General features: G+C 42.8%; 1 protein-coding gene across 2 annotated transcripts in view; it reads right to left on the reverse strand.

Annotated features, from left to right (window-relative positions):
- Positions 1-20,024, reverse strand: part of EDC4 (enhancer of mRNA decapping 4) — a 470,500-nt gene that overhangs the window by 18,129 nt on the left and 432,347 nt on the right. For both annotated transcript variants that reach the window (XM_073605174.1, XM_073605175.1), the window contains 2 exons: positions 12,276-12,495; positions 357-520 (listed from right to left, as the gene is read on the reverse strand). In XM_073605174.1, the coding sequence (XP_073461275.1) occupies positions 357-520; positions 12,276-12,495 (384 nt within the window). The remainder of the gene's footprint in view (positions 1-356; positions 521-12,275; positions 12,496-20,024) is intronic.

The following is a 20,024-nucleotide window of genomic DNA, read 5'->3' on the forward strand; positions in this document are numbered from 1 at the left end:
GCTCAAAAAACGCCCCTGTCCACTGCAATAAATGGGCAGTGCTGCAACAAGGGAGTTTTTTTAAGCCCTTTTTTGGGGTTAAAAGTGCCACGCTAGCGGACAAAAAGTGGCGCAAAAGCACGGCTTAAACAGCGGTAAAGTGCCGCTAAAACGAGCGGCACCTTACCGCTAATGGCCGACGCTTTCAGTGTGAAAGCAGCCTTAGGAGAAGTTTATTCCTAACTAAAAAAAATCTCTTACATCTCAAATAAGCTTCAATATAGTACAGATTCTAAATATTTTGGGAAACTGCAACAAAGATTTTTAAAATTTTCTTACATGCAAAAAAAAGTAAAAAATACTTAGCTTTAACATACTTTAGCTTCAGCTCAGTACGAGTACCAAGATCAAAAGACAACTGCTGGATGAGAGATAACAGGACAGGCTGGGTAAGCGGACATGGGTGCTGTCCAAACACTTGTTGGGAATCCACTGTTTCACAAACATACAGAATCAGATTCAAATCTGAAGCGGTTAGAGCCTGTCGAATAAAACAAACAGTTATAATCACTACCAAATAATTAATATGTTCCTACAGTTCTGTGTAGATCTAGTGACAAAATAATATGTATTTATATGTAAATATGCACTCATATGTAAATATATATATATATATATATATATATATACACACACACATATACTCAGCATAAATGAGTACAACCCTTTTGAAAAGTAAGATTTTAATCAATCCCTCAATGAACACAAGGACACGTTCCAAAATTTTGACAAAACAGTTTTGTAGAACATTTTTTTTAGCTCATTACTTGAAAGTAAGATTAATAATATAACTTAGATTACAAAATTTTCACTTTTACTCAAATTCAGTGTATGCAAAAATAAATTCACCCCACAAAAAAAAAAAAAAAAAAAAAAACACACAACGACTACACCTAATATTTTGTATAACATCCATGATTTAGAAGGACAGCACCAAGTATTCTAGGCATAGAAAGAACAAGTTGGTGACATATTGCAACATCTGTATTTTTTACTTCTTTTAGAGCCCGGATGGTGGATGGAGAGTAATGCTCATCTTGTCTCTTCAGAATTCCCCATAGGTCTTCGATTGGGTTCACATCAGGAGACCTACTTTTTTTTTTGATCAAACAGGTTCTTTATTGAACTTTAGGTAAACACATACAAAGAGGTGGCATTAATTCTCATTGTACCACACCTAGACACATGTCAATAGCTTTCAATACTTAGAGAAAAGGGAATTCCAAATAAGAAAACACAAGAACAGCAGAAGTGTATATAAATCATAACCGTTGATGAATAATAAATCTTGTCAAACATCCAACTCGTACTCGGCCTCCAATTTTATGTCAGCTATAACCATCAAAAGGTTATCATGTTCAAGCAGGGCATTGCAGCACCCGCATCTGAACAAGTTCACGCTGGCCGAGCCAAGGGGTATCAAGCCATGGTGCCCACATCCTATCAAATTTTTCCAAGCACCCTCTATGTTGGCATACATATTTTTCAAATATAAGGGCTTTGCCCATGTGGGTCACCCACATTCGGAGGCAAGGAGTCAGATGATTTCCAGGGCAGGAGAAGGAGCTTATGGGCCTGAAAGAGCGCTTGATTAACTACTATTTCATGGGCTCTTCCGCTATAAGAATCAGACATGATGCCTAATAGGCAATATCTAGGGTCTAGCAGTACTTTAGATTGAAATACCCTATTAAGGGTATCCAGAACATCTATCCAATACCGGTGGAGTTTAGGACACCTCTAGAGAAGATAAAGATGAAGATGATCACCTTTGTCTTCATTTTACAGCACAAAGAATCTGTGAGTATTCCCATATTGTGGAGCCTAACAGGAGTGTAGTGTGATCTCAATATTATGTACAGTTGAGACAGTTTTTGTGAGGAAATTAAAGAGCTGGATACCACAGCCTGCAACACCTCTCCCCACTGGTCACCCGATAGTGATCTCAAGTTCCCCTCCCATCACTCACAGGCCCTGTTGGGCAAACCATGCAAGTATTTACTTAGTAGCATGCTGTAGCACTGAGAAATAAGGCCTTTAGCATAGTCAACCAAAATTTTTTTATGAAAGATTGGGGTTGGTGACAAAGTCCAAGACGTCTCCTCCTCCTGGGCTCTGACAGCATGCTGCAACTGCATTTAGTAGAAATGCATGTGTTGGGGTAGATTAAATCGCTCCTTAAGGACTACAAAAGGGAATAAATTCCCGTTTTGGAAAATATGCTTCAAATGGGTCACACCGAGCGCTGTCCACCTACCCCCCAGTTCCCCATAAGATTTATTTCCCCAGGTTGGACTGTATGATGTAAATCCCTCCACCCCCTGTAATTGCTTTGTTTTATTCCAATTTTTTTGTATAAGGTTGTAAGTAGGGAAAGTTTTGTGTGGTTTAGCAAACAGCCCTGCTTCCGGGCCCACCGGAACAGAGTCTGCACCTGTGCATTGTAGACTTGGCCACTGAATCCCTTTCACCCCATTGTCCTTCAGAAAAATGCACACAGATGTGTGTTTTGGATCACTGTCATGTTTGAAAAGTGCACGGCGACCAAGGGCACAGAGTGATGGTAGCATCTTCTCTTCCAATATAGAAAAGTACATCTGTGAATTCATGATACCATCAATGAAATGCAGCATTTTTTCTTTGTACTCCTCACCTCTGAGATGCCATACAGTTTTGCAGCCATCAGTTTCAAAAACATTTATCTTGGTCTTATCCCTCCAGAGTATACAGAGGCCCAGTAGTCGTCATCTTTCTCAGCATGGGCCCTGGCAAATTCTAAGATGGGCTTTAGGAGGGGCTTCCTTCGTGGACGACACCCATGCATGCCATTCCTCTGCAGTGTACACCGAATTGTGTCACTGGAAACAATCACCCCAATTTGGCTAACTGCAGTGAACTTGCATGCCGATTTTCTTCAACCCTTCTCATAGGAAGACGCTCCTGTCGAGGTGTTAACTTCAGTGGACAGCCTGGACCTCTCTGTGAGATGGTTGCAGTTCCATCTTTGTTAAATTTATGCATCACTTTTGCTTCAGTATTCTGAATGATAAGTAAAGCGCCGCAGATCTTCTTGTAGCCTTCACCTTTTTAGTGTAAAGACATTTTCTTTGTCAGGTCTTGTGACATTTCTCTTCTCTGTGGTGCCACTGCTGACAGCATGAAATAGGAAGGGGTTTTCTTAATTAACGCCCTTTTATAATCAACTGTCTGCTGGACACCTGTTTAATCACAAGACTCACCTGTAGAATTCTTGTTAATTAGAATTTTGTTGTCTAAAATTTAGCTTTGCTCCTAAGAATTTCATTGGAGTGTATTCATTTTTGCAACATGATCTTGAATGAATTTGTTAGGAAAAATACTTTTTTGTGTGTGAAAATTTAACAAATCTTGGTTGCAATCAATAGCCCCCATTTGTGGGGGGATTTTGCAGTATAGTGTCCCATTGAAAATGTTTATTCTGAAAGGAAAGTAAAGGTTTCCTGACAAATCTGTTGGGGTATACTCATTTATGCCTTGTTATCTATACATGATGAAAAAGACCATGAGAAAAATCATCTATGTAGCTGCAGGAAAATTTTTATCATTCCAATGACAATGAAGTACATATTGTTGTTCAAAATACTGATCCATACACTTATTCTACAATGACGTTTTTCTATTAATTATTTAAATATTACATAAAATAAAGCTCAGACTGACTGAGGAGTGCAATACAAGTATCTCTTGAACAAAAAGACAGTGATGGAGTCACACCCTATCCTTGTTCTGGCCCACGTTGGGGCAAACAAAAAGAAAAAAAAAAAAAAAAAAAAAAAAAGCTGAAGTCTAAATAGGATCTGCCGCTCAAGTACAACTTTTTTCAGTTTGGATAGAAAGGGAATAAAACTCATTAGTATTTTTGTCAACTGTCCCATTGAGTAGAATTCTATTTACGTAGCCAAAAGTTAAAAAAACAACCATCCAAAGTGAGGGAACTCCTGGTTGTCACCCGAACCAGGGTCCCCATGTGGATTTCTCTCACTATAACACTTTTGGGGATTAGGAAACGTAGAGAGGGTTCATCTCCCTAACAGAGGCACAGGCAGCAAAAACCTGAAGGGTATTCCAATCACGCTCTACTATTTCTAAAACTAAAAAACAAGAGGAATTTTGACTTATCTGTAAATTTTATATGTTGGAGTACAGTACAGGACGCAGACAGGGTGCCGTAACTATAACCGTACCCCATTCCTTGAGTCTTCCATTTTATGGTAAATAAGGCAGAGTAACCAAGGAATAGAAGGGAGGGTGGTTTGTGTCCTGTGCTGTACTCCCAAGAAATGGAATTTACAGCCAAGTCAAAATTCCTCTTATCCATGGAGTACAGGATAACGGCTGAGTATTCATAGAATCGGAGATGACCCCAAGGAATTAATTAGAAGAATGGGCAATAACTAGGCAAGCAGGACTGTGCCAAGAGGAGCATAACAGGGGTCAACAGACCTAACTACAGAGTGCCACTGCAAGAATCTTGCGGCCAAAATCTCAATCCAGAAAAGATTGGACATCTACCTGGTAGAACTTTGAAAAAGTATGAATGGAGGAGCAGCCTTACAAAGATGGGCTACAGAGAACTGGTGCCAAAATGCCCCAGAACGCGCCGAATGATCTGGCAGAGTGGGCATGTAAAAATGCAGAAGGAGATTTGTCCTTGAGAATGTAAGATCTGGCGATCAGTTGTCTTATCTATCGAGCATTGGTGGACTTGGAAGCAGAATGACCCTTGCAAGGTGCAATGGGTAGGACAAATTGGGAGTCTGTCTTCCTGATGGAAGCTGTGGCTTTGAGATAGACTCTTATGACTTTGATTATGCCCAGGCAATGAAAAGCAATTTCCTATGTGTGCTTTGGAGCAGGGCAAAAGGGTGGTATGACTCTTAATTGAGACGAAAAACAGAAACCAACTTAGGAAGAAACGAAATGTCTTGGGCATAGGACTATCTTGTCATTGTCTTCTTACAAAGAGTTGGCTGGCAAATGACTGACAGACATAATAGCAACCAAACAGGCCACTTTGGAGGAGAGGTCATCTAGGGGGATATCCCTAATAGGTTCAACTGGTGGTTTCTGCAGAGCATAAAGAACCAAACTGAGATCCAAAGGAAGCACAGTGTGGGTAGCTTGATGTGAGCTACACCTAGAAGAAAAGTTTTTACAATAAAGAGTTAAACCAGGAGGTCTTTGAAAAAGAATAGAAAAGACTGAGACCTGTCCTTATAGAATGCTTAAGGCCAAGTACTGGTCAAGTCCTGATTGTAGGAAGGCCAGAATGTGAGGCTCAGGGTAATCTCTGGGATTGGAGTGCCTGTGTTCATACCAGCAATGAAGGAATTCTAGGTACTATAATAGATCTTTCTAAGAGTGGCTTTTCTTCCTTTCAGCAAGGTAGAAGTGACATACTTTGAGACCGCTCTGTCTCTTAGGACCTTGGCTTCAACAGTCTTACTGCTTAAGCCAGAGACTGAGAAACTGGAGAGAACAGAGGGATCTGTTTCTGTGTACCAGGTTCTTCTGCACCAGTTTGGTGCAATAAGAATCACTGGCTGCTTCTTTGGAAGGAAGGAACAGATTACACTGAACAGAGACCAGGGGATTATCAAGGCACCAAAAGCAAGCGCAACAGGGTCTTTAACCTGGCCACAGACAGAGGTAGTTCGTTTTTTAATCTGGAGGTCGAATATCTAAATTGGGGGTTCCCCATCTTCGACATTGTAGGTTGAAGATTTCAGAGTGAAACCACCTTGAGCCAGGTGGCGGTGGCTGAGGTAATCCTCTTACCAGATGTCCATTTCTGGGGAGTGGACCGTAGAGATCTCTGAACAGTGAGACTGTCCATTAGATTATCTGGCTTGCTTTCCTAAAGGCTGCATGACTCCTGGTGTTTCCTTGTTGATCAAAGTAGGCCACAGTCGTGGCATTTTCTAAGTGCACCCTGATTGGGTGGTCTAATACTACAGAGCCATCATTATTGCTCTTAGCTCTAGGATGTTGATGGGGAGCATGTCTTTTGCCAATGACTGTGTGACTCAGACCATGAGGGACTGGAAGACTCCTCCACAGAATGTAGACCGGCATCTGCTGTTATTTCCTTCCAGCAACAAGGAAGGGAAGACTCCCTATTGTTAAGGGTGGGCTGGCGATCCACCAAGCTAAGGAGGTCCTTGCTTGGCTTGACAGGAGCATGGGTAGGTAGAGAGGAGTATGCATGTTTCAAGTTGACTAGACGTTGGATGGGAGAGGTCTTGAATAGAGCTGGGGAAATGGCACAGACTTGAAGTAGTCTACCATGAGGCCTATAGCTCTTATGGACAATCTAATTGTGGGACGATTCTTTGACCTAAACCCCAGAGCGTGAGCTTTGAGAGAAAGCATTTTCTTCTCTGGAAGAAAAACCTTTCCCTGCGATGTGTCCAGGACCAGACCCAAGTATTCTAGGGTGGTGAGCAATTTTTTGGAAAATGATCACCCAGTGGAAAGCCCAGAGGCATATCTAGTGAAAATGGCACCTATGGCAAGCACTGAAACTGCGCCCCTGTGTGATGAGGACAGAGAGGGATGCCGGGGACAGACAGAAAGGGACGGCGGCGACAGAGTGGGACGCAGTGCACCAAGAACAGAGAGGGACGCTGGGGACAGAGGGACGAAGTGTGATGAGGACAGAGAGGGATGCAGTGCGGACAGGGGACATGGGGTGCCGTGGGAGGACACTGTGTGGAAGTGGGGACACAGGAGACTATCATGGGCCTCCTGCGTTCCCTGTTGGGGCCCAGGCCCCCTACATATGTACTGGCTGCCCCTCCTCCCCCGATGGTAGCAGCCCAGGTGTCTCTAGACTCCTGTAAAAAATAAAAAGTACACAGCCTCACCTGATGCCTGTAATAATAAGACCTCTCACGACACGCTGCTCCTCCTCTCTTGTCCGTCCGGTGATGTAATGTACAGTACAAGCACCTAGGGTGGATGGGAGGGAAGGAGGGGCCGGCGGGGAGCAGCGCGCTGCGAGAGATCTTATTACAGCCACTGCCCGTGCTAGACTGTATGTGTTGCAGTTTTGCAGAGCCTCTTATGGGGTCCCCCTAATGGACCCAGGCCCTCGGGCAGTGCCCGAGTGCCCGATGGGTCAGTCCGCCCCTGCTCATCAAACTGTCCACATTCAGTAAAAGTTCATGTACTGCAAAGTTTTCAGTACATGAACTTTCACTGAATGTGGACAGTTTAATGAGCTTGTTGCACAAATCACTTTATTACACTTCATTTGTGATATCTATTTAATCCATATTAAGCACTATGTTTGATTGGCTGCTTCTGCTTGGCACACACGCACAATCGCACATGAGGACTTTAAATCATCATCATCATGTGCGATTGTGCCAGGCCCAAGCAGAAGCAAGCAGCCAATCAAATATAGTGCTCAATATGGATTAAATAAATCCATATCCATGGTTTGGAGCATTCTAGAAATCTGACTGTCCTTGGGCAGATATTTAGTAAATTAAGAGAAAAAAAGTGGTGAGGGGGTGGAGTTTTGAACTCTATTTTGTACCCATTTGAGACCACCGATTGAACCGCCAGGTTTGGGACGTCTGTGACCCAGAGAAAGGCACAATGCAACAGACGTCCCCCATTCTTAGGAGCGAGGGGACCCTTTTATTGGGAAGAATTGAGGGAAGATTTGGTGGGCTTTGTGACTCAAGACTTACAATGAAAAGAAGGGCTGAACTTCGGTTTGGAAGTTGAACCCTAAACAGAGCAATTAGGTGCTCGCGTTTTGAAGAGGTAAAGGCTTCTGAGGTGGGGAGCTTTTGAATCTCACGCTGTGGAAGTAGAATATTTACTCTTGTGACATCTTTATGAATTTGTCAAGTACCTCACAAAAAAATTCCTCCTTCAAAGGACATACGTATGAGGGATCTTTTATAGGAAGCTCTGCTGTCCAGGCTTTCAGCCACAAGTTTCTGTGCATGTCAATATATATTAAAGCCATTCTGTAAATTTTTTTCATTACTTGTTCTGGGGGGAACACAGAAGAGCAGAAGATAATTGCTGTAATTGCTCAGTAAGGCACGGTCCTCAATACCCTAGCTCGGTTAGCTGAAATTTGACAGACAGAAATCACACCAATAGCAGATTGCAGAGCTGGGCTTGCAAGTGTAAAGACAGCCTTTAAAAGTGTCTAAAACTTCCAATCTGCAGATTATTTGAATAGAGAACCCTCTATTGTTGGTACACTGAGGTGTTTAGGATGGAGACAACAGGATCAACTAGTGCAGGGATATGAAATTAATGGACCTCCAGCTGTTACAGAACTACAAGTCCCATGAGGCATAGCAATATTCTGACAGCCACAAGCATGACAACCAGAGGCAGAGGCATGATGGGACTTGTAGTTTTGCAACAGCTGGAGGTCCACTAATAGCATATCCCTGAACTAGGGGAACAGGCCATTCTTTTTTCACATTATAGTTATGGAATGACTTTTGGAGGAGTTAAAAATCTTTTCTGAATTGACCAAACCATCATTGCCCATTCTTTTGTTCATGAAGAGGGAATGTCTTTTTAGATTTTGCAGGTCTCTTTGTACCCAAGGGGCATTGCGAGATGGAGGAAACCAAGGGCGCCAATGTGCAGGCTTTTCCACACAGCAAAAGTGAGCATATCCACATTAGCAAGCATATTGTTTGAAGTTACAAATTGAGGTGTATAGGAGCCTGGGGGTGAGAAATCTTGTACAGATGACTAAAACCACTTCCAGGTCCTCTTCAATTCTCTTCTAAGTTCACCCCTTCTAGGTAGAGACAATGAATCTGGAGAAGGCGTTTAGTAGCTTGGACAGAGATGGCTGTATCAAAGCCGTTATTAGAGAAATTGTGACACACAGTGCCTTCAAAAAGGATTCATACCCCTTTAAATTTTCCACATTTTGTCATGTTACAACCAAAAATGTAATTTTACTGGGATTTTATGTGATAGACCAACACAAAGTGGCACATACAGTCAGGTCCATAAATATTGGGACATCGACACAATTCTAATCTTTTTGGCTCTATACACCACCACAATGGATTTGAAATGAAACAAACAAGATGTGCTTTAACTGCAGACTTTCAGCTTTAATTTGAGGGTATTTACATCCAAATCAGGTGAACGGTGTAGGAATTACAACAGTTTGTATATGTGCCTCCCACTTTTTAAGGGACCAAAAGTAATGGGACAATTGGCTGCTCAGCTGTTCCATGGCCAGGTGTGTGTTATTCCCTCATTATCCCATTTACAAGGAGCAGATAAAAGGTCCAGAGTTCATTTCAAGTGTGCTATTTGCATTTGGAATCTGTTCCTGTCAACTCTCAATATGAGATCCAAAGAGCTGTCACTATCAGTGAAGCAAGCCATCATTAGGCTGAAAGAACAAAACAAACCCATCAGAGAGATAGCAAACACATTAGGTGTCAACTATCAACTGTTTGGAACATCCTTAAAAAGAAAGAATGCACCGGTGAGCTCAGCAACAACAAAAGACCCGGAAGACCGCAGAAAACAACTGTGGTGGATGACCGAAGAATTCTTTCCCTGGTGAAGAAAACACCCTTCACAACAGTTGGCCAGATCAAGAACACTCTCCAGGAGGTAGGTGTATGTTTGTCAAAGTCAACAATCAAGAGAAGACTTCAGAGGGTTCACCACAAGATGTACACCATTGGTGAGCCTCAAAAACAGAAAGGCCAGATTAGAGTTTGTCAAACATCTAAAAACGCCTTCACAGTTCTGGAACATCCTATGGACAGATGAGACCCAGATCTTGTACCAGAGCGATGGGAAGAGTATGGAGAAGGAAAGGAACTGCTCGTGATCCAAAGCATACCACCTCATCAGTGAAGCATGGTGGTGGTAGTGTCATGGCGTGGGCATGTATGGCTGCCAATGGAACTGGTTCTCTTGTATTTATTGATGATGTGACTGCTGACAAAAGCAGCAGGATGAAGTGTTTCGGGCAATATCATCTGCTCATATTCAGCAAAATGCTTCAGAACTCATTGGACGGCGCTTCACAGTGCAGATGGATAATGACCCAAAGCATACTGCGAAAGCAACCAAAGATTTTTAAGGGAAAGGAGTGGAATGTTATGCAATGGCCAAGTCAATCACCTGACCTGAATCCGATTGAGCATGCATTTCACTTGCTGAAGACAAAACTGAAGGGAAAATGCCCCAAGAACAAGCAGGAACTGAAGACAGTTGCAGTAGAGGCCTGGCAGAGCATCACCAGGGATGAAACCCAGCGTCTGGTGATGTCTATGCGTTCCAGACTTCAGGCTGTAATTGACTGCAAAGGATTTTCAACCAAGTATTAAAAAGTGAAAGTTTGATGGATGATTGTTAATCTGTCCCATTACTTTTGGTCCCTTAAAAAGTGGGAGGCACATATACAAACTGTTGTAATTCCTACACCGTTCACCTGATTTGGATGTAAATACCCTCAAATTAAAGCTGAACGTCTGCAGTTAAAGCAAATCTTGTTTGTTTCATTTCAAAACCATTGTGGTCGTGTATAGAGCCAAAAAGATTAGAATTGTGATGATGTCCCAATATTTAGAGACCTGAATGTAATTGTGAAGTGGAAGGAAAATGATAAATGGTTTTCAATTTTTTTTTACAAATAAATATGTGAAAAGTGTGGCGTGCATTTGTATTCAGCCCCGAGTCAATACTTTGCAGAACCACCTTTCGCTGCAATTACAGCTGCAAGTCTTCTTGGGTTTATCTCTACCAGCTTTGCACATCTAGCCACTTACCGACCGGCCACTGTATATATACGTCATTACTTTAAAGATGGATATCTCGGTAACGGCAGCAGCTGCTGCCACAACCGAGGTATCCATCTTTAGGTCCGGCGGTTCTGTACACGATAATGGTGGTCTCTGCGGTGGGTTCGCAACGAGATCACCGTTATCGGCGGCCGGAGAGGTGCCACCCCCCCTCCCGCCGCTCTCCCGCGCCCTCTGCCGCTTACCGGAGCCGTCCTCAGTATGGAGACGAGTGACGCTAAGATGGCGCCCACCCGTCTCCATACCATAGGACGGCCGGAGCGAAGTCATTACGAAGTCATTACGTCAGCTCCGCCCACTTGTCTTAAAGGCACATTTTTTTTGTGTCATTTTTTAAACGATTTTTTTTTTTTTTTTTTTTTGCATTAAAGTCTAAATATGAGATCTGAGGACTTTTTGACCCCAGATCTCATATTTAAGAGGAGCTGTCATGCTTTTTTTTATTACAAGGGATGTTTACATTACTTGTAATAGAAATAAAAGTGATCCAATTTTATTTTTTTTTTAAACAGTGAAAAAAGAAATAAAATAAAAAAAAAATTTTTTAAAGCGCCCTGTCCCGGCGAGCTCGCGCGCGCGCGCAGAAGCGAACGCATACGTAAGTAGCGCCCGCACATGAAAATGGTGATCAAACCACACATGTGAGGTATCACCGCAACCAATAGAGCGAGAGCAATAATTCTAGCCCTAGACCTCCTCTGTAACGCAAAACATGCAACCTGTAGAATTTTTTAAACGTCGCCTATGGAGATTTTTAAGGGTAAAAGTTTGACGCCATTCCACGAGCGGGCGCAATTTTGAAGCGTGACTTGTTGGGTATCAATTTACTTGGCGTAACATTATATTTCACAATATAAAAAAAAAATTGGGCTAACGTTACTGTTGTCTTATTTTTTTTATTCAAAAAAGTAAATTTTTTCCAAAAAAGAGTGCGCTTATAAGACCGCTGCACAAATACGGTGCAAAAAAAAGTATTGCAATGACCACCATTTTATTCTCTAGGGTGGTAGAAAAAAAACAATATATAATGTTTGGGGGTTCTAAGTAATTTTCTAGCAAAAAACTGTTTTAAACATGTAAACACCTAAAATCCAAAACGAGGCTGGTCTTTAAGTGGCTAGAGAGTGAAAAGTTTGCCCATTCTTCTTTGCAAAATAGCTCAAGCTCTGTCAGATTGGGTTTTGGGGTAGGGTTATCGGGGGGAGACCCAGGGGGTATGGTGTCCTCAAAAGCTTAAATTATAGGTAACAGTTATCGATTGTACGATACTTCAGTTATATTTACATTGTGTCCGAATTATACTAATACAATTATTAATAGAATTATTATTATAATGATCATAAAGATGAATGGATCATATTAGACAGTAAATACCTGCTGGAAAGCTTGATTTAGGTGACCTTGCTGCAGAAGTTGCAATATGTGCGTCTGTTGTGATTGAAAGTCAAAATGGGAGGTTGGTATTGGTGTTCCAGCAGCAGATCGCATTGCATGCATAATGCTTGAGGTGACGGCTGCTTGCTGTTCTTTCATAGCATGGTTTACTTCTTCCTTTATTATCCTTTGGACATGGTTTAGGATAGAGTCCTGCATGCTGCAAATAAAACCCAGTGTTTTTAATTATAACCTGTTTAAGTGATAATGTATTCTCTGACAATCTTTCATATGTTAACTACTGTAAATAAAATACCAGGACGTCACCAGGCCTTGACAAAACTAGGCACCAGCATTCAAGCTGTCACTTTCAATTAGGTTTTTATCTTATTAGGCACTTGAAACATATGACTCGTGGTCAGCAAGCAATCACCAAAGATCGAATACATACTAAAAAAACAAACAAAACAAAAAAAAAAGAATCTAGCATGCAGACATATTATGATCCTGGTACTACACTTCCAATGAACAGAAATCCACAATTTGTCATGCTCTGGACCTGATCATAATCCTAACCTTAAAGGAGAAGTCCAGCCAAAGCTCATTTGGCTGGGCTTCTCCTATGGATCACAGTAGTGCAATTCGTTTGGCGCTCCTGTGACCTGTTTTCAGCAGAGAGCGGAGTCACAGAAATCAGTCCAGGCACCGCGTCATCACGACCACGGAGTCTGGATCCGCCAGCTGCCTGGACTGATACTTGTCTCAGACTCTCAGGGAGCTGCTGAGCGCCTGAGATGGCCATTCCTCGCCCCTCCACAGCTCAGCGCTCCAGTGAGCATGAAGGAGCAGAGCGGAGAGCTGCTGATTGACAGTCAGCAGCTCTCTGCTCGGGGAGCTATGAGAACCGAGCCATCGGCGATGTTCGATCGCTCGGTTCTCAGCGTAGAGGCACCAGGGGACAGATACAGCATCGGAACGATGCTGCATCCACCTAGGTGAGTATAAACCTGCAGAAAAAAAACAAAAACCCATACTCTTTTAAATGTACAATAAAACGTTGGTTTGAGAGTAACTTTGAGAGCGTTTTGCAAGACAAGCAACATTTTCAAATACATTTTGACTTGATATACAAGTGATGTCTTGATATACAAGTAGCGTCATGTCACATCTGAATATAAAAGAGAAGAGGAGAAGAGAGGCGCCTCTAAGTGTAGCAATATGGTTTTATTTAATGAAGGTACAACATTTAACAACTCACATGGCTGATGATTAAAATGGGCACATCTAAGTATGCAGGCATCCGGGGTAAAGCTGTCCACATAAACCATCCTCCTCACCGCCATCGATGTTGTCCCCTCCACACTGCGCTCCACAAGCACTTCAATCACTCTACTGCAGGGTAGTCTTCCCTGTCACAATTGCAGACTGACAGCAGTGAGAGCCGGCGGTGCGGTGGATGGTCTATGTGGACAGCTTTACTCCAGATACCTGCATACTTAGATGTGCCTCTTTTGTTCATCAACAATGTGAGTTGCTAAATGTTGTACCTTCATTAAATGTAACCATATTGCTACTTAGAGGCGCCTCTTCTCTTTTATACTCTGTAGCTCCTGCTAGATTTTGCTTCTAATCCCCTTGTGAAGGCTGCCATTTGTGGATGGACATTTTATGGTTACACAACCTCTCACATTGCTATAATCTTTTTATATTTTCTATAAACTGAAGGACTTGTGAATAATTGGTTGTGGGACAAATCATTTGAGTTGCCATTACATCTTATGGGGAAATTCGCTTTGATATACAAGTGCTTTGGATTACAAGCATGTTTCTGAAACAAATTATGCTTGCAATCCAAAATGTTACTGTATTTTAATTGTAATTTATAGTAGTGAGTAGTGGAAGCCTTGTGAAACAAAATCCACTTTAAGATAAAGCACCATAGTACTGATTGATTATTTTCTGTAATAAGAGCAAGCTGCAAACATTCAAGCATACAATATTATTTAATTTACAAAAAGCCATACAGCCCAGTCACATAATCAGCAAAAGTTACATGAGAGTGCGACAATAACAATCCACAAAGATACAATACTAGTCGAGTCAGTAATTATAAACAGAAGAGCTAAGTCCTAGTGAAAATGAAAATAACATCAACAGAGAGCAGGAATATAGTCTTTATGATAAGCAACTATTCTAATGTGAGGTGTCTGACTCAGCCATGGTTCCCACTGACCTGATGTTTTGGAACAGAATCAGGATTAGGCGATAGACACATTCCATAGGTGGATAGAATCAACTCTTGCAATGATTTGTTTAAAGGGGAGGTTAGACAAGTTTTAATATATGCTATTGCCATTCTGTGACCCCAAAGTTTATGGTATTCTAGTGGGATTGCAGGAAAAGGAAAAATACAACAGAAAGTGGGCTAATGTAAGGTCCAGCATTTTAGTCAGTTGATTTACGATACATACACTACCCTATTCTTTTTCTAAAGAGTCTGGACATAAGGGCTATTGCAGAAAATATAGGGTACCAGTTTCTGGACAGCCTCTAAAACAAGGTGCATCAAACCCCGGATATATAAAATTAAGCCTATGAGTTAGATGCCACTGATATTGGTAAAAATCAATTGTCACTGTGGAGGGGATAAAGCAGTGCCACTATTCTGTTCCAAACCAACATACAAGCAATATCGGCAGGCAGGGGAGAAAGATTAAGGCTGTGAAATCAAGCCCTTACCCTCAGAGCAGTGGTTATCAACCCTGTCCTCGGGGCCCACTTATAGGCCAGGTTTGTGTCAGGGATAGGGCTGTCACGGAACTGGCAACGTTGCCCAGAACCTCCATGGATGCTCACGGAGGGTTCCGAGACGTGCACGAGCGTGCACCAGCGCTCATTGGTGCACTGCGCGTGCGCGACGGCGAGCAAGTGGCGTGACAGGCGCAGGCGCCAGTGGCTTTATTTTAGCCAGCCTGTGACTACAGGACATTGCTGGATTATCTCCTCAGCTCCCTTGTGTACCTTGACCTTGCTTCCTGATCTGTGATTACCTGTTGTGACTCGGCTTGCCTTGACCTCGTTTCTTGATCTCCCGGTTTGACCCTTGGCCTGCTTCTGGATTCTGCTTCTGCTTCCTGATCACCCGCATTGACCTTCGGCTTGTACCTGGACCCTGCTTGTGTATGACTTTGGCTCGCCCCTGTGTATGCTCTGGACTGGCTTATCTGTGTATGACCCCTGGCCTGGCTCCTGGTTTTTCCGTTTACCTGAACACAGCAAGTTCAGCTCTGCCTGCTTCAGTCATCCCTCAGTGACCAAGCTCATCTGACTGCCAACAAGCACCTGGCCAACCATGCTTCTTTGGGCACCGCGCTCCCTTTTCCCAACTCCAGGGGCGCGCTGCACTTAGCCGCAAGGGGAGCCCTCTTAGCAGCTCAATCTCCATACTCGCACCTGACAGTTTGCAAGATAACTGAAATACATCACAGGTGATATCATTTGCTGCTCAGTGATTGCAGTATTCTAGTCTGCATCTCCCCAAGGTAATACATGAAACCTGGCCTGTTAGTGGGCCCTGAGGACAGGGGCTGATGACCACTGCCTTAGAGGGGTCTGGGAATAGGTTCTCAAATGTAGTGTAAGGTGGAGCAAAGTTGGATTACCCAAAAAATGTGAACAAGGGCATTGTTTGGGAGATCAGCCTAAATTTACAGTGTATAAGCTCCAGAGACACAATGGGGTTCATTTACTAAAACTGGAGTGTACAAAATCTGGTGCAGCTGTGCATGATACCCAATCACCTTTTAACTTTTGCTTGTTCAAATGAGCTTTGCCAAAAAAATAATAAAATGGAAGCTGAATGGTTTCTGTGCAGAGCTGCACCAGATTTTGCACTCTCCAGTTTTAGTAAACCTCACTGTATGTGCCACAGTAGCACAATATGGCATCAAGTCTATGGACAAAACAGAGCTGCTCCACAGGAGTGTTGGCTGATACAAGCAGCAGACAGCAAAAGTCTTGGAAAAGTTTACTCCAAGACTCGAGGCCCCACCAATGGCATCCAGGAGTGCCTACAAATTAACCACTTAAGCCCCGGACCATTTTGCTGGCCAAAGACCAGAGCCTTTTTGTGATTCGGCACTATAGATCAGAGCGAAAGTGTTCTATACTGGGCACTTTCATCCCCTTCCTGCAAAGGCCAATTTCCAGCTTTTAGCGCTATCGCACTTTGAATGACAATTGCGCGGTCATGCATCACTGTACCCAATCCATATGAAATGTATCATTTTTTGGAGACATACAGAGCTTTCTTTTGGTGGTATTGAATCACCACTGGGTTTTTATTTCATTGCCAAACTAAAAAAGGCCGAACATTTTAAAAAACACAAATTATAAAATTTTGCACATAAGTAATTTTTCTTCTTCACTGGTAAGCAGCACTGATAATCAGGGCACTAATGATCAGTGCCCTGATTACCAGTGTAAATGTGCTCTGTCAGCCTTCCTGGTGATATCGGCTCTCCTTTCTGCACACAAGGACACAGCTGATCACATGGTAAAGGTCTGCTGTGATTGGCCCTTAACCATGATCTGTGATCAGCTGTGTTCGACGGATACAGAGGTTGCCCGATGCGCACCCCAGGGGGCGTGTGAGAGGCGTATTCTTGGAGGATGTTCATGGACGCCCTCCCAGAACAAGAGAGCCACGCTGTAGTCGTCTTTTGGCTATGGCGTGGTACTGTGGTGGTTAATGCTGCTAACATATACAGCTATAGTTAAGGACACCACGGCAAGGGCAAACATTAACAGGGAGAGGGGATAGACCTGTCTGTTTCCCCTAACCAAAGGGGTAGTTGAGTTGCAACATGCAATCTGGATTTGAGTTCTAGGCACATTGTACCAATCAGGCACATCGGATGACGTCACTGGCTCCTCCCGACGCGTTGAGTCACATGTCACGTGACTTTACTATTGCTTAAGGTTTATATGGTGTGGCTCTGCTATCTGCCTTATATATTAGCACACATTGATTGATTTAGCGCACTTATTTCCTAATATTACAATCTCTAGTTTTTGTACTTCCTTTGCCCTCTCCATTTTACTTGTCATTCTTTTGTATTGTTTTTTTCCCCCTACCCTTTGCATGGCACTAAAGATTTGCTCGTACAGCACCAATGGGTTTAAAAAACAATCTAAGCAGGGACAAATCCTGTATTCCTTGCATGAATCCAAAGCTGACATTGTTCTCTTCCAAGAGACCCACTTTCGCTCTGATCAAACCCCACTCTGTAATCATCAGCATTATATTATAGCACTTAGTATAGTATATACTAACACACACACACACACATTATTTATATATATATATATATATATATACACACACACACATACATATACACACACACATACTTAGTATAGTTTCATAGCACGTTTCCCTCTTCTAAAATAAGCAGTCTCCATTGCCATTCATAAGCATCTTCCCATTCACCCTCTGATGCTTCTGACCCCGATGGTCGGTATCGGTTTCTCCAGTTCACTGAGGCAACACCTTCACAATTGGCTGTGCAAACCAAATCAGGTTTTCGCTGGGACCCATTAAAAGAGAAGTATTTTTATTTTTCCAGTTTCATACTAACCTAGGTGGATGCAGCACTGGTCCGATGCTGCATCTGTCCCCGACGCCTCTGCACTGAGAACCCAGCCATCGAAAATCGCTGAAGGCTCGGTTCTCTCAGCTCCCTGAGCAGAGAGCTGCAGACTCTCAGTCAGAAGCTCTCCGCTCTGACCACCCCCCTCCCCACGTTGGAGTGCTGGACTGTGGAGGGGCGCGGAGCAGCCGTCTCAGGCTCTCAGCGACTCACTGAGAGGCGGAGACGGGCATCGGTCCAGGCACCTTGCGAGATTCAGACTTTGATGTCGTGAAGACGTGGTGCCTGGACGAATTTCTGTGACCTCAGTAGAGAGCGGACTTCAGCCCGCTCTCTGCTGAAAACGGGTCACAGGAGTGCAAAACTTATTGCACTCCTGTGATCCATAGGAGAAGCTCAAACGAGCTTAGGCTGGACTTCTCCTTTAACTTGGCCTCCTTGCAGATTTTGTGAAAGGCACAACTCTAATGGGATGTGATTTTGATTTGGCCCTTCCACAAATGCACTATAGCCAATAGACTTTTTCGAAAACATAATTCTGACTACCACTTAATTTCTCTGTGGCAGACCCTATACCCGAAAGATAAAAGATATCAGGCTGGCTTATATCTTCTCTAATAATCACGTTCTGGAGTGGAAGCCCTCAGTGGATATTGGGTCCTTTGTGTCGTTTGATCACTCTCCCTTATTCCATACCATGGATATTCCCCAGGTTCCTTGTTCAGAATGGAGCTGGCGCTTAAAGTGGAAGTAAACCCTCCTATCGTTTTCAGCCAAGGAAGCTGCCATCTTGGCCTCTCTTTAATCTGCCATGATGCTGCACATGTGATCAGTTATGACACTAGCCATTGGATGGTTTGACAGTTTGATTGAGAACATCACCAATGGGAGGGTTACATTCCCGACACGTGCCGGAAATGTAACTTATTTGAAACGGTTAAATGGATGGGTTTTACTTCTGCTTTACGCAACACATTGCTAGTGGACCCAAGGTGTCATCGAGCGATAGTTGATACTATCCATAATTTCTGATCATCAAAATGAATGACAGGACCTCCTTACCCACCTAGTGAGAAGCATTCAAGTTGTTTTGCAGGAGGTTTTTATTCAGCATGGCACTATGTTTAAAAAAAGAGTGATCTAAGGCAGCCCATGTATTATTCTTTTTTTCTTCTTTGTCCAACGAAAAAAAAAAAGGACTCAATTCCCCCATCCACACACCCAATGTGGATGGGGGAATGGAGTCTTTTTTTTTTTTTTTTTTGAACAGACTCAATTCCCCCATCCACATTGGGTGTGTGGATGGGGGAATGGAGTCTTTTTTTTTCGTTGGACAAAGAAGAAAAAAAGAATAATGCAGGGGCTGCCTTAGATCACTCTTTTTGTGGTATTGTGTTCTGATGGCGGGGAGACTTCCCACAGGGATGCTGTACAGCTTAGACAGCATCCACATTTTCACTAAAAGTACACTAAATTCACTACTACCTAACGCAAGCAGAACATAACTATAAATATTGCGGGCCATGGTGAAATTAAAATATCCAAAAAAGTGCACTAAAAGCCTAACTTTCCAGTTTTCACTGACTTTGCAAGATGGTGAGCAGTGACCAAACCTCTCATTAGCATAAAGAATTTAAAAGGCTAGACTAACCTTTGCTGAGGAGCATGTTGTGTGGACAGGGGAGAACTGGTCTAAAGTTCACTTTAGTGATGAAAGCAAATTTAATTTATTTGGATCCGATGGGAAACAATGTTAGTTGTTAAACTGGGGAAAGACTGAACCATATAAGAGTTGGGCCTGTTATACAGAGTGAATGCAAATGTTTATCAGAACCTTCATCTTCAACATGTGGTTCCTTCCCTGCGTTCATCACCCAATCAGCCAGCAATTTTCATGCACGACAATGCCCCGTCACAGAGCAAAACGGGTAAAGCAGTTCCCTGAAGCTAAGAACATTAAAATAATAAAATGGCCAGCCGAGAGTCCTGATCTAAACACAATAGAAAACCTCTGGAAAATGCCTGGTGACAAAGTTATGGCCAAGATACCCATTAAAGTCACTGAACTGTGGAAGAGACTGGAAGAAGTGGGAAACAA

This window comes from Aquarana catesbeiana, linkage group LG11 (genome assembly GCF_042186555.1).
Source record: "Aquarana catesbeiana isolate 2022-GZ linkage group LG11, ASM4218655v1, whole genome shotgun sequence".
Taxonomy (NCBI): Eukaryota; Metazoa; Chordata; class Amphibia; order Anura; family Ranidae; genus Aquarana; species Aquarana catesbeiana.